Source organism: Engystomops pustulosus, chromosome 3 (genome assembly GCF_040894005.1).
Source record: "Engystomops pustulosus chromosome 3, aEngPut4.maternal, whole genome shotgun sequence".
Taxonomy (NCBI): domain Eukaryota; kingdom Metazoa; phylum Chordata; class Amphibia; order Anura; family Leptodactylidae; genus Engystomops; species Engystomops pustulosus.
In genome coordinates, this window is record NC_092413.1 from 43,856,070 (window position 1) to 43,871,146 (window position 15,077).

Sequence of the window (15,077 nt, forward strand, 5' to 3'; positions counted from 1 at the left end):
CATTTTTACTTATTTTCAGCCTGAAAAAATGACAAAAATTTTAAATTATAAGAAACCTGCATTGCTCACAAAACTTCACATCTGTAGCCCATCAAATAAAAAAAATATACATTAGTACAAGCTAAAACAGGATTGTGGTCCTAAAGATCCAAAATATCATGGGCCCATTTAATAAATTGATTATGACCCTTATATATTTGATCATTTCATATATTTCTTCTCCCCCCCCCCCCCCCCAAAAAAAAAAAAACAATAATCATAAAAACATATTAGCTAACCCTTGTTCTATCCCTAATGGCAACCCTTACACTAACCCTGACAAAACCCCTAACCCTAATGAAGAAATCTGTGGAAAATTAACTAAAAGTGATAGGACCTTTAAAAAATTGTGTTTTAGATGGGGTTATATATAAATGTCAAAGACAACTAAAGCCTGGTTTGAAGCAAAATTTGGAATTGATTCGGTGCTGAAATATCAGCAAATTCGTACCGAATGGACAAATAAATTGGCTCATCTCTAATCCATGTCAATAATTTCTGGTCAGTACCCAGAATTTCACCCTCAGATCCCCAGCCCCTAGAGATGGCTTTACAGACGCCAGCTACATACAGGCTTTCATTCCTGGGCTCCAAGTTACACATCTAAAATTCTGTTCATACCTACTGATCAATGGAAACGAAATCATAGGTCTATATCTACCAAAGCATGTGCTAGCACAGCTCATATCTGCTGATCTAATGCAAACTGTGCACCACACTAAAATCTGCTGCTGAAGCTGGCTACTTAGTTGGCTACCCAAATATTTATTACAGGCAAAGCACAACTAAAGAATCCAAGTCACAACTCTTCACATCTCTGCACCCTTTGTATATTGAGCAGTGTGCAGAGCAATATGCATTGAAGCAACTACTGGAAAACGTGGCTAGGTATATGCCAGATGAATGCTATCATGAAGGAAAGAGTGTTTGCACTTATAACCAATTTATTACCGATGAACATATGGCCAATATTTTGCCTCACGTCACAGGGAAGCAAAACAAACAGAACCTGCAATTTAAGGGAGTGGGGGTGGGTGAGAGTCAGTCTGCAGAAGAGAGTCATGAGCAGAAGGGAGTTTGATGGAGAGAGAGAAGGAGACATGTGGGTCAATGAAGAGAAGGACAAATAAATGTATTTGCACAGTGAGAGAAGTGCAGTCAGCTTGTGCCTAGAGTGCCACCTTATCTGTCTCTCCAACTCCTCCTTACTTACCTCTGGGAAGCTGAAACCCATCACTGTCCCCAGCTGTTCCTCTACTGGCTTGCCACTTTCATCTGCCACCAGGTGAGCTGATTTTCTCTTTGCTGTCTCTCTGCTTTGCACTCTAGCTGAAATAAAGTCTTACATCTCTATTCTTGAGCAGTTGTTTCCTCTGAAAGACTGGATTAAAGGGATAAGTTTATTTGCAAGTGCACAAAGAGGCTGCAAATCGTTTGATCTGAGCTGTGCATTGAATACCCCCCTCTATCTGTTTTTCTGGGCTGAGATGCTGCTAATTTTTGGTTGCTATGTGATGTGGGTTTTAATGCACAATTAATGGCATTTTATGATGGGGAAACCTCATTTGTGAGGGGCAGCAGGTGGTTCATGGTCTGCGCAGCTTCTTCTGACCATGGTCCAGTAATTTACTGGAGCTAAGGAGAAGACAGGTGACATTAGAAGGAGCACTAGTGCCTGCAGATGGTCTCTTAGAGATAACAGGTTCATAAATCAAGCTCAGTTCTTTGTCAGGGGGTGTGAGATCCTATCTGTTGGGTTAGTGTTGCTGGTTATTTGGTCTTCATGTAGTGAGAAAATACATCTTTATTTACCTGCCTTGTTGAAGAACCTTCCTTGCTCCTGCTGGATACATCTGGCTTTATTCTAGAGATGAACTGGTTAAATCTTAAGAGTCCTGCTGAACACTAAGATGTCAATGGGCTTCTGCAGATAGTAAAGTGTGATGGGAGCTCTTGAGCAATTCTCTTTTGAGTCAGTAGAGACCGCTGGAGGATCAGTAATGTTCCACCAGCTCTGCCTTGACTCCTCCACCAAGATGATTCCTCTCCCATCACTGTGGAAGAAGAATATGTTTTACTTGTATCTTAATTTTCCATACCAAATCCTGTTTATCCACCATGCAATGGACATCACAAGCCATAATGCACCTAACATGTGCACCTCTGTCTACTTCATTCATGATCACAGTTTGGCTCCAACCTCCCACAGATGGTCCTGCAGGGGCTCGTTTTGTAGCAGCCACGTTTAGATAAGGATATGCTTAAAGCATTGTATTTCATTTTGAGAAATAAACGTGAAAATCAGGCCGTAAAATACTGAGCTTTATCATTCTAGGGCTTGAAATGGCTGTTTCCGCAGGGAAAATCGTGGTGCTTAATCTCCCTGTGACATATTTAATCATTTCTGGAGCAGGAAAGATGAATAAAGAGAAAATGTGAGCCTGAGGGAAACAAAGGGTTTGATTTTCATATTAAACTCTCATAATGGACAGCACATAAAATGAAAAAACCCAGGGGCTATGCCATAGCTTTGCCCTTAAATATACCCAGGGTAGACATTAAGCTGGTGCTGGTGCAATCCCAGCGCTAAGTCCTCCTGTGTAGCCTCAGGATCCATCCACATCATGGAATGTGACTGATACAAAGAATAAATCCCCAGCTTATGGGTTTATCACACTTTGGGTGAAATAGAATAAAAATTCCAATTTAGATTGTTGTATTTTGAACAAATAATTAATAGCTTGTCATGGGGAAGGGAGTGCCTAAGGTGGATGAGTTGACTTTTGTATTGATTTATATGCATGTGATCTAATAGAAGCTGAAGTCAAACTTGTAACCTCTTTAATGGCTTATAGATAGTAAACACAATCTTTTGTATCGAGGCATCAAGTCCTGTACTTTATCAGGTTTGTCCAAGCCAACCCTGGAGGGCCACAATGCTATTGATTTATCAAATGCACTCACTTTTAACCACTCTAATTTCTATGGGGGTTTAGATGGTTTATATGAATCCACAATTCAGAGGTATTGTTGTTATTTTAACTTTTCTTTGTAGCCTTTTTGTTCTTGTTTGTGTGTCATTCAGGAAATATTGCCTTCAGAATAATTGTCAGGGCTAAATTGGACTATGTATTGCCTCCAAGTTGATTTCAAGTGTTGTACCAAGCCCTATGATGGAGAAGAGTATCCAACCCAACAAAGCCTTTGTGTCAGCTTCAGTAATCCTCAGCAGAGCGTTAAGGTGTAATATGTTATGTTTGTCTGAAGTGAATGAAAAAAGAAAACAATTGCTTGCACCTTGGAACTATTCAAACAATAGACTAATCCACTTGAAGCTTGTTATCTGAGCTGTGTTGTGTGATGAGCAGAGGGTCAGCCTTATATGTCATCCTGTAGGAGATATAATGATGCTATTGAGCACTTTAATGAATGAAATTACACTAGCTTTATCAATGCACATTAATTGTGCTCACATCAGATATTATGACTGTATGCCAGGGGAAGGGCACAACTCTGCCGCCTGGCACTGAGCCATCAAAAAGCAGGGTGAGTGTTTGTTTTTAGGGTGGTAAAGCTTTTGGGATTTGTTTGCTATCATGGCATGAAAATGGATGTCACAACAAGTTTCATTAAAGGAAAATAAACAGTCTTGTCCTCGCTTCATGCAGGGGAGTCATGAATTTTGGATGAGATAATCTGCTGATAGATGGGAGAGAGAGAAAAAAAATGCAACATGCTCTGAAATACTCTAATCCAATTGTCAAAAAGACAGGTCATTATCTAGAAACTTTCAATATATAGGAGAAATAATAGTGGGAGAAGAGGAAGAGAGGTGTTAAGAGAGATTAAGAAATAAAGCCATGTAGAGACAGAGAGAGAGAAGGAGATGAGTATTGGAGAGATGAGAAGAAGAGGTAGAGATGGCAGGAGATAGGAAAATGAGGCAAGAAGTGTCATGGGAGCTGGGGAAATATTACTCAGGAATATGGATATGAAAGCGTCCAGGAAGACCCAAAAAGCATCATTGTTTCATCGTTACCGGAATATAAGTGATGTGGATGTGAAGGGTTGTTTGTTTGCTTTTCTTGTATTTTGTTATTTTCATTTTTGTCTTTGGAATGAGAAGGAATTTAAGACTGATATTCTATTTCTAGAACTTTATTAAGGATTCCATTCTTCATTCAGGACTACTGTAAAGATATATTATATAGGTATAGTTATCTTTTATACTAAGAAAAAAAGAAACAAACATAGATAGATAGATAGATAGATAGATAGATAGATAGATAGATAGATAGATAGATAGATAGATAGATTGATTGGTTAGGGGCATCTTAATGTATATGAGTGGGTTACATAAACTAATGTGAACATTAAATATATAGACAGAGATTGATGAATATGTATATCATATATATTTTATACACTCTCATCGATGATATCTATTGATTCGTAGAAAAGACACTCTCCCACTACAAGCTGCCTTGTGCTATAAAGCTACCTGTAAAAGTAAACAGGTAAATAGTAGCCGAGAGCACTTGAGCTGAAGTGCAGCCACTTATCACAGTCACATCTCTTTCCTCCTTCCTCACTTGTTCAAATAATCTCACAACTCTTCCAATCCCCAAACACTAACACAAACCCAGTGCTCCCTCCATACCCCTGTCCCAATCACACACTTGAAGGTAGAGGACATCCTGTATAATACACGGCAATATCATAGCATAATGAAGTGCTATAGAGGCTTCTAGCTGCCCATCATCATTATAATAATATAACCACATACATTTCCAATTAAACACATACACATACCTACATACATCAAGCTTATAATATATTGGAAGAGACTATATGCAACCCATATGACACATGAGTATATCCAAGCAGAAGAGCAGCAGAAATATGATCACTAGAAACCTGCAGAGGTGAGAACAACGAATTTAAAAACTACAATGAAATCTATACAAACTAATCTTATAGAAATTAGACAGATAAGGGAAAGATAGATGACGTAGATAAAAGACAGAGGATAGATATATGGATAGATTATAAAGATAATAATAATAATAGTGTACTATATATATATATATATATATTCTGATCATAGAATAGAATGATAAGTATATACATAGATAGATAGATAGATAGATAGATAGATAGATAGAATATATTGTTTGTGTGATTGATAGATAGTATTCTAAAATAACAATATTACAATATTACATTTAAAGTCACAATATTGCTTCAAAAGTTTTCACATATAAAATTATCTAATTTTTTTTTTTATTTCATTTGCAATGTGCTGCCTGGCAAGTAATGGGTTAAACCTAAGAAAAACCTAAGCACAGACCTATAACAGATAGCAGCTCTATGAGATAATGGTATAATGGCTTTATTGGGTATCTGAAAGAAATAAATGATAGATATTATAGTATTTAAATATTCATGGATATATGACATTCCAAAAAATACAAGGTGTAAACTTTTCTTCTTATTATAAATATTATTTAGAATATTTTTCATTATTGTTGTCAGTATTATTTTTTTTGTTTATGGTTGCATTCTTTTTGAATGAGGACATTGCAGCTATTCCTTCATCTATATAAGTATAGCAGATGAATATACATATATATTGCCGGATACTAATTCTCTTGTGTGCCAGCCCATAGACATCCTTTGCAGGTAAATACAGCAGCTAATGCTAGTTCTCAGCCTGTAGATTACATGAATGGAGCCTTTGTGTAACTAATGAGCCACAAGTCCTTGTGTCCTTGTGTCAGTGAATATTTACCTGTCAGGTGGGTGCTGAGGAGACTCCGGCTGATAACATGGGGGTCTGCAGGCACCAGGTCCACCCTTGCTGTCAGTGTTTCCATTCATTTAGACTAATTAAATAATCTCCCAAAGTGTAAGTCTGTATACATCAGATCAATCGAAATAATATTTGGGCTTCAGTAATTAAAAAAATAATAATTTAATAATAAAATACAAATATTCAATAGAATTCACGTCCAGGTATCATTTTATGGATTATTTGATCCATTATGGATATTTATTTTGAAACCCTTTGATTTAACAAAAATAAATAAATAAATAAAAGAAGTTAATTTTTTTACGTGACTTAACCATTTCTTTGCCGAGTCAGTCTGCAAAGGGTTAAATCTGCGGCAAGGGCTGAGAACTGAATGAAGAGATAGCCCCATTGAAAGAGGTTGAATGCCATGACAACTAGCAACAACCTCAGATTTATCCCAAACAGTTAGGGCACATTGTAAGAGGGCGTCAATCATGTATTATTTGGCTACTGAAATAAATGCAAAAACTGAGCCCTGACAAAAGCATCCAACAGGAGCCGGACATTTGTCTACATTTCGCCCATTGTCCGCAGCTTAGCAATCGGTTTGTATTTGTGTTTGCCCGGGTCCGACCACCCAGGATGAGCTGGGGGCTAGCTAAGACCCATGGCATTGTCACACACATCACATACTAGATGGGAGCCACACAGATCACACTCAAATCAACTCATCAACAATAATCCATTGCATTTTTTATTTTCCTCCTGCATCTCCAAGACCTTTCTTTTTCTTTTTGCTGTACAGTGGTGGGAGAAAGTCAGAAAACTTCAGGGACCCCCAACATGACCAACTACAACCCCCAGAAATCAAATCCCAGGACCAGTAATATAAACATATTATTTCCTGCTATAATATTGCAACAAATTAGCCATGTCATCAAAATATAACATTTAATATCAGTATTGATAGACTAAAATTGTAATATAATATAACACAGAAATGCGACTGTTTAATATAATATTTGTATAATATAACGATGGGGAAGCAGAATATTAATTTATAATATAGCCAACATATGTCATGACAATATTGACATGGCATTATTGTAACATAATTGAACGGAAACATACTACAATATCATTATGGAAAATACATAAAGCAGAATATGAATATGTGCATAAAATATATAATGACACCATGTACATTAAATGAATCAATAATTCTGATATTTAATTTAAATAACATTTCTATAGCCAAACATTTATACTTTATTGTAGAATTTTTCCAAATAGATATTGTAAAGAGGGTAATAATGAAGGCATCTCAACAACAAGTAATACTAATATCACACCTGAAGTATTTACAAGAATCCCCAATACAATATATTATTTTATATCAAAGCATCACACATACAGTTTATTATCTTATTAACAATGCTCACACATACAGTATATTTTCTTATATACAACTATCACACAAACAATATATTATCTTATATACAACTATCACACAAACAATGTATTATCTTATATACAACTATCACACATACAATATATTATCTTATATACAAGCATCACACATATAGTATCCAGTCTTCTATACAAGCGTCACAACAAGTAGTACGTTATCTTATTTACAAGCATCACACCTACAAATTGCTCTGTCTTTCCTCCCATCAAAGCTAATGGTCAGGTTTCTTTTCCATAGTAACATTGTTACAAGGTGTCTGGACAATACAATGGCAGTGGTTTTACCTTTAACAAAGAGCCAATCTCCCAGGATGATTACATTTCTACACACTTTAGTTTATTTTGGAGCAAAGTCGAATCAATTACTTGCTTTTTTTTAATTTATACTACTCATCCCTAAGCCCCAACCACAATATTGACCTAAGAGGTTTACATAAGTTGGTCTCTTGGTATTTGAATAGCATCTTGTTTAGGTAAAGCCCAATATCTTGAGTGGGTCTTGTAGGTTCTGTAAATACTCAATATTCTGCTTTGCTTACAAATCTCCTTTTGAGGAGAGAGGGAGACAATTTGGTCTCAAGTGTGCAGGATCTCAGCTACTTGGAGGTCCTTTGTATGTAAATACTATGTAAAAGGCCCTCCCCGTCTTTGTAATTAATTGACACGTTATACCACTCATCATGGGCTGAAGCACCAATGGTAAAGGCTCCGATCTCCCCAAAACCCACAATTTCACATCTGCAAACACTGTCTTCATCCACTTGACTCCCAGGACCCGCCCACACGTGGCCAGGCTTTCTGGATCTTCATCTACTTTTTCTCCTCTCTGCAGGTTCATGTGTGAAGACCCAACCTTATATGGACTCATCACTCCAGCTATGGCTTATTTTTTTCAGGCAGCAGGCAACTGCTCAGTGTGCTCCAGCCAGACCCTGAAGTGAAGCACACTTTGGCATTTTTCCTGGAGTTACAAACTATTTGAGAGGAGCTTGTGTGCTCTTGAGCTCTGTGATATCACTCATCTGCAGGAGATCCACCAACAAGCTGCCTGTGAAGCCCTGTGTGTGGGCTCTTCTTCTTCTTCTTCTTCTGCTCCTGCTCTTCTATTGCTTTCCCTTATAACAAAACAGCAAAGAGGATTTTGTTGTTGTTGTTTTTACCCACATCACCATCATCATCATCACCACCATTATTATCACACAGGAGAACATGTCTTCTATAACAAACAACACCAAAACTGGGTTTTCTGTCAAGGACATTTTAGATCTGCCTGACACCAATGACGAAGAAGGATCCATCACTGAAGGTGCTGATGAAGATACTGAAGGATCTGAGCCCCCTAAAAAATCTGGGGGTCGAGCGCAGAGCACCCTAGAAGCTGTACAAGGTCTGCCTGGTCTGAAAAACCCCTTCTATGACAATAGTGATAATCCCTATACAAGGTGGTTGGCTACTACTGAGAGCATCCAGTATTCCTGTAAGTACCTGCTATGTGGTCTACTACTACTATAGTGTCATTGTATATTATAGATATTGATCAGAAAATAGGAATGTGATGTAATACATATATTATATAGAATAGACAATGAGCAGAAAATATGAATATTATATTATGGACCTACAGATAATATTATAGACAATGATCAGAAAATAGCAATGTGCTATTATAGACCTACAGATAATATTGTATAATATAGACAGGAATAAGAATTTAGGAACATGATATTATATACCTACAGATAATATTATATAATATAACCCCCTAGTCAGGATGCAAGCCCTGACTATTACGTCTTCAGTCTCCAGATGAAACACAACTAAACGATAACTCCACTTTCTAGCTACAATTCTCCCTACAGAGAGACCTTTGTGTAAAAATTTGGGGAAGATCAGTCTTTTTGGCAGGAAAATAAAAAATGTCTACACGAGGCTAAGGCTCAGCTCCTCAATGAATGAATTGTTTGATTATTCTTTAAAAATCAATTCACGTATCCTGGACGAAAATAGACCCCTGTAGCCACTGCAAAAGCAAAACTAAAAAAAAACAAAAACCTTCTAAATGAGACATAATTTACTAGCTTTTCATATTTTACAAAACTTGGAATGTGTGTAGCAAAAAAGGTCAACGCGGGAGGGAGATGAGAAACAGAAATTCAGATACTGAAATCAGTCTATACTTGGGGGGCATTAACTAATAGGAAACTAAACAACAATGTATAACTATAATTAATATAAATATGGAATATATATATATATATATATATATATATATATATATATATATATATATATGTGTGTGTGTATATATATACAGTGCTGTCTACTCTAACCCCCTCTCTCTCTAAACATATATTTACTATATATATATATATATATATATATATATATATATATATATATATATATATATATATATATAGTTTGGAAGAAACTGGATGTATCAATGTCTCTATAGTCTCATACTATATATACTATATATATATATATATATATATATATATACATATATATATATATATATATATATATATTATAGATACGTGTGCATACGAAGACAAGATATGTATCAATCTCTCTATTGTCTCATACTAATATATATATATATATATATATATATATATATATATATATATATGCCTGTGTATGTTTAATGAATGAAGCTGTAGAACCTTTGCCACTTAAACTATATCAATAGATGGATAGCTAAAATCCCTGCTGTAGCTATATGTTGTGTGTTATATTGCCCCCCAGTGATTTCCCCCATTTTTTTGGACTTTTCGCAGTACATGGCTTTGCATCATCCAATTCCCAACAAGACTCCTCTCCCAAATCTCCAGAACCTTCAGCTGACGAATCCCCAGACAACGACAAGGAGACATCTAGCAGTGCAGATTCTGGGAAGAAGAGGAAAAGACGGGTCCTGTTCTCCAAGGCACAGACTTATGAACTAGAGAGGAGGTTCCGACAACAGAGGTACCTGTCGGCCCCTGAGAGAGAGCACCTGGCCAGCCTCATCCGCCTCACCCCCACCCAGGTGAAGATCTGGTTCCAGAACCACAGGTACAAGATGAAGAGGGCACGGGCAGAGAAAGGTATGGAAGTCACCCCTCTTCCCTCACCTAGACGGGTGGCAGTGCCAGTCTTAGTCAGAGATGGTAAACCATGCCACACACTGAAAGCTCAGGACTTAGCAGCCACCTTTCCAGCTGGCATCCCTTTCTCAGCATATAGCGCCCAGTCACTACAGCATATGCAATATAATGCCCAGTACAGCTCTGCCAGTAACCCCCAGTACCCAACTCATCACTTGGTGCAAGCCCAACAGTGGACTTGGTGAACTTTTATTATCAAAGACTGATCTACTCCAAAATGGTGAAAAAACACAAAAAAGACTGTTGGGTAAAATAAAAATAAAAACATTATTATTATTATTATTATTATATTATTATAATTATTATTATTATTGATTTTTTTTATTTTATTTTTTTTTATGGGAGGTCAGATCATCTTGAAAAAAAAAATCTGGTACTTGTGCTCCATGTTTACAAAAATTTCCTCCATGACATTGAACCTGCCTACCTACAAGAAAAAAAATCTGCTTTTCTTGTGATTTTTTTTTTAATTCTTATTTTTGTAAAGTATGTTTGTGTGCTGTAGAGATGTTGTCAGTCGTACATAAAGCAAGTGGAATCACTTTAAAAAACAAATAGAGAGAGTTTTATTTCCTCCTTTTATATGAAACTTTAAATATTTATGGCCATGTATAAAGTCCGACAAACTATTAGATTTTTTTTTTTTGTAAATATTTGTGGTTATTGATGTCACCAGTAACCTTCAGGGCGTTTTTATGCAAATATTCCTAAAACACAACACAATAAAAGAAGTTACATTTCAGTCATTTACATAGAAATATGCATCTGATTATGTATGATGTAAAGAAAAAAATAAGAAAAAAAGAGACCGAAAAAAAACAACTTCCACCTCCTTGGGAGATTTTCACTTTTTATAAGAATTTTAATAAAATGATGTGTTAAAAAAATGAAAAAAAAAGGTGTGGTCGAATTTTTGGATAGGAATTGACTTTATTACCTTTTACCGCATTTAATTTAATTTTATTATTTTTTTCCTATTATTATTCTTCATATTATTATAGCCTAGATTAGTCTTTGCATTGCATTATTAAGTCACATCATAGCACTGCTATTAATAATACAATATAACTATTAATATTATCATTAATATTTTTATTCTTGTGTACATTTGTATAATATTATTATTTGAATTAGTGTTTTTTTTATTTATTTTTGTATCATTCATCTTATTAGTATCAGGAGTAGTTAGTGCGGCAGATGTCTATTTTAAGCTGAAATGTTCTCTTCCTATGTGTAGGCAATGGCTGAGTGTAAGAATCACTTTTCAGGAGTTGTTATTTCAGTACTTATGTGTTTGCCTGCTTAGGACTGCTCTGTTTGTCTATGTGAAGAGGCAGCAGAGGTAAAGTAAGGTAGCACAAGAAATAAACCCACTTACTTCAGCAGCAAAGAGACCCTTCAGCAGAGAAACCTTTCAGTCTCTGAACAACTCTCCTATTCTCTGGCTGCTTTATAAAGTGAGAGGAAATCTTGTTATTGTAGTGGCTTAAATTTGCTTTTCTAGGAAATACTGGTGGTGTCATTGTCTTTTAGTCAATATTTAGTTTCTTCTGTACTTGCTGTGATGGTGATGGCTATTCCTGGCAATGGGTGTGATAGATGCAAGTCAAAATATTAAGGATACACCGGATAACTTTGTGTAGGTCTGACCTAAAATATTTGTACTATATATAAATATATGTTCCCTATCAGGATAGAGCAGGTAGCTACAAAAGGTTACATAGTAGAAAGTGACAATCCGCGTAAACAGGATGTATCCATCTTCTTAATACAATGTATCACATTCAGTAAAGTGAATGTTTCAGTCTTTTACAAATCCCTCAGGTTCTGTAATTCAGTGTTTAAACTCGTTTATTAACTAATTGTCAAATGTAATCGGATTTTTAGGTGCACAAATTAAGTTTTAACGCTACATAATAGATCTGAAGGTGTTGTAACCAGGTTAGATGGGGAACAGTAATTAATAGGAAGGCATCATTGGCGATTGTGTAATACAATGAGGATAAATGTGTATTATAAATACTACATTGTAGAACTAAAATTTACGATATTATTAAATACAATTTAAATGTATATATATAGAGAGATAGAGAGAATTTTATATACACTGCAGTCAATTTTTTTATTTATATGTACAAATATGTATATGTGTGTACACACACACAGAGGGCATGACATATACTTCTATAAAATACTATATATCTAATGTAAGATATACTTTATAAATATATATTGAACGTAACATATAATACTGTAAAATACTATATATATATATATATACACTGTATTATGTTGTTTATAGTTTACTTTGCAGTCTACAACTACAATAAGGGACAGTATATTGAGTATATGATATATATATTGAGAGAAAGAGCCTAACATATACTTTTATAAAATACTATATATATATATATATATTAGTAATTTAGTAATTAGTATTTTAGAATAGTAACATATACTATTCTAAAATACTATATATATATATATATATATATATATATATATATATATATATATATATATACATATGTATAAAAGTTGTTTATAGTTCACTTTGCAATCTAGAACTACAAAACAGCCCAGTAACTTGTAGCTTGTACCTGAGTCAATAAAAGCCATGAATGCTTGTGTGGCCATAACCCCTCTGGCCCTAAATTTCCCCCTCTAATAGGGCAGTTTGCGCAGTCTATCTTTGAACAATATACAGTAGACATTACACAGCAACACAATAAGAAGGGCTGGTAGTTGAGGATGTAAGAGGCGTGCATATTAACAAGGCCCCAGTGAAAGAGACCCAGGGGGACAGAGCACAGAGAGATAGTAGTGATTTCTCTCTTTTCTGCTGCCTCTATTCTTCTTCTTGTGGTTGCAGCTATTGAATGGGTTTATCAGGAGCAGTGCATCCCAGAGTCAGGGAGAACTGTCCTAAGGGTTTTGTTCTGCCTGTCACTTGGCTCCATTGTGATCCAACTTGTACACTCTGTATTCCATATGGACAGCTGGGCTGAGGGAGGGCAGAAAGACATTCTCACAAAACCCAAATTGTGTCCAGCATTGAAAACCAGCATTGTTGTCTGTGAAAGGAAGACGAATTAAAAATTCGTGCTATATTTATTCGTGTGGAAGAAGAACCTCTCTGAAGGGAAGAACAGGCCCCATTTTTTTATTTGTCCTGGCCCCTGACAAGCAGGAAATTAGAGGCCCAGGCTATAAAATAAAATGACACTCTATACAGACATCATAATTACTTTCTCCATTGATAGAACACAAGTCTCTGACTGTCCTCCATCATCCATCATAACATTGTGGTGCAAGTCTTTCTAAACCCATCTGACCCATTGTATCCATGTCTTCCTTTTTAGTGAGGGCACAAGTGTCGAAGACAATTTGGGACCCACTGTACCTAAGATTTCTGACTTTAGATGCACCTGCTGGCACCTGTAATCGCTTTAGTCTGTTACATATTAACAAAAGTGTTGGGAAAATCGATATAAATCTACAATAATGGACAAGACCAGAAGGGATTCTACTTGTTTCACACACATAGGACTAGAAAAGAGCAAAGGAAAAAAAAAATTCTGGACGTTATAATTAATTGAATATTTACATTGCCCGATGGATACAAAGTCTCACATTTATTTCAATGCTTCAATTGTGCTGTGTCCTTCAGCAGACCAGAGGACTGGCAAGTGTTGTACTGCACACAGTCATGTCAAAGAAGTCATTATTAAGGTGATTCAGAGACATTGGGGGGGATTGGGGGATATCTGCTTAACCAGCTTTGGCTAAGTTGATTAGGAGATATTTAGGGTTAGAGGAAATTGGAACTTGATCTAATGCAATATAGAGACATTGACATTGAAATTGGATACACTGTATTCAAGCAAAGTTTCTGGATTTGATTTCCTATACTGTTTGGAGATCAGTCATGAATGAAGCTAAAGCCTGAGCTCTGCGCTCTACCTATTGACCATTAGGCTTAGACCAGAGCTAGTAATATGGATGTGCTCAAGAGTCTGTTCATTGAGAAGCTAATTCAATATTTACCAAAGTACAATGACATTTCTCACTTGTGTTTATGAGGGACAATTACCAAGTGATTGGATGAAGCTTCCTATGAGGGGTGATACAGAACAGGCTACAAGCATCTACCCGGTGCCTATAGAGCATCAGCATGGCACATATTTATCATGTATTATTATTATTACACTTATGACCTTTCTGTGTATATATTCTCTCAGGTCCGAGTTTAGTATAGGATGTGGTGTGGATTATGCAGGTTGTGTCTGGTCAAGAAGTAAATCAAATCTAAATATTATATTTAACATTAAAATTTATTTGACCACCAGTTATGATTGTTTTGTTCTTTGTATTACGTAGAAGTAATTAGAACCAGCATGTGTATGATATATAGATAGATAAATAGATGTATACCTTTGAGGTTTTTCAGCTTTACAATATATGTTAATACGATCCAGTAAGGTTTATAACTGAAGAACTACAAATCCCAGCATGACCTTGCTGTATTTGCTAGCCATCACACCTTGCATAGGATATTGCTGTTTGCCAGATTGCAGGAAATATACACTTATGACTTGCAGTGGAGCAGGCACACAGTGACA

General features: G+C 35.8%; 1 protein-coding gene and 1 long non-coding RNA gene across 3 annotated transcripts in view; one reads left to right on the forward strand and one right to left on the reverse strand.

The window, feature by feature from the left end:
- Window positions 1-1,968, reverse strand: part of LOC140121251 (uncharacterized) — a 44,583-nt gene extending 42,615 nt beyond the window's left edge. Inside the window, exons 1-2 of the long non-coding RNA XR_011854053.1 lie at window positions 1,852-1,968; window positions 1,253-1,420 (exon numbers count right to left, since the gene is read on the reverse strand). This is a non-coding gene — a long non-coding RNA (uncharacterized lncRNA). The remainder of the gene's footprint in view (window positions 1-1,252; window positions 1,421-1,851) is intronic.
- NKX2-2 (NK2 homeobox 2) lies at window positions 1,060-14,734 on the forward strand. 2 transcript variants are annotated; one of them, XM_072140612.1, is made up of 4 exons: window positions 1,060-1,324; window positions 8,136-8,780; window positions 10,087-10,395; window positions 13,818-14,734. In XM_072140612.1, the coding sequence occupies exons 2-4, from the start codon at window positions 8,513-8,515 to the stop codon at window positions 13,958-13,960; spliced, it is 720 nt and encodes a 239-aa protein (XP_071996713.1). In that variant the 5' UTR covers window positions 1,060-1,324; window positions 8,136-8,512; the 3' UTR covers window positions 13,961-14,734. The 2 variants fall into 2 exon arrangements, with proteins under 2 accessions (XP_071996713.1, XP_071996712.1); XM_072140611.1 differs by lacking the exon at window positions 13,818-14,734 and having other exon boundaries at window positions 1,061-1,324; window positions 10,087-11,279.
- The last annotated feature ends 343 nt before the right edge of the window (window positions 14,735-15,077 follow it).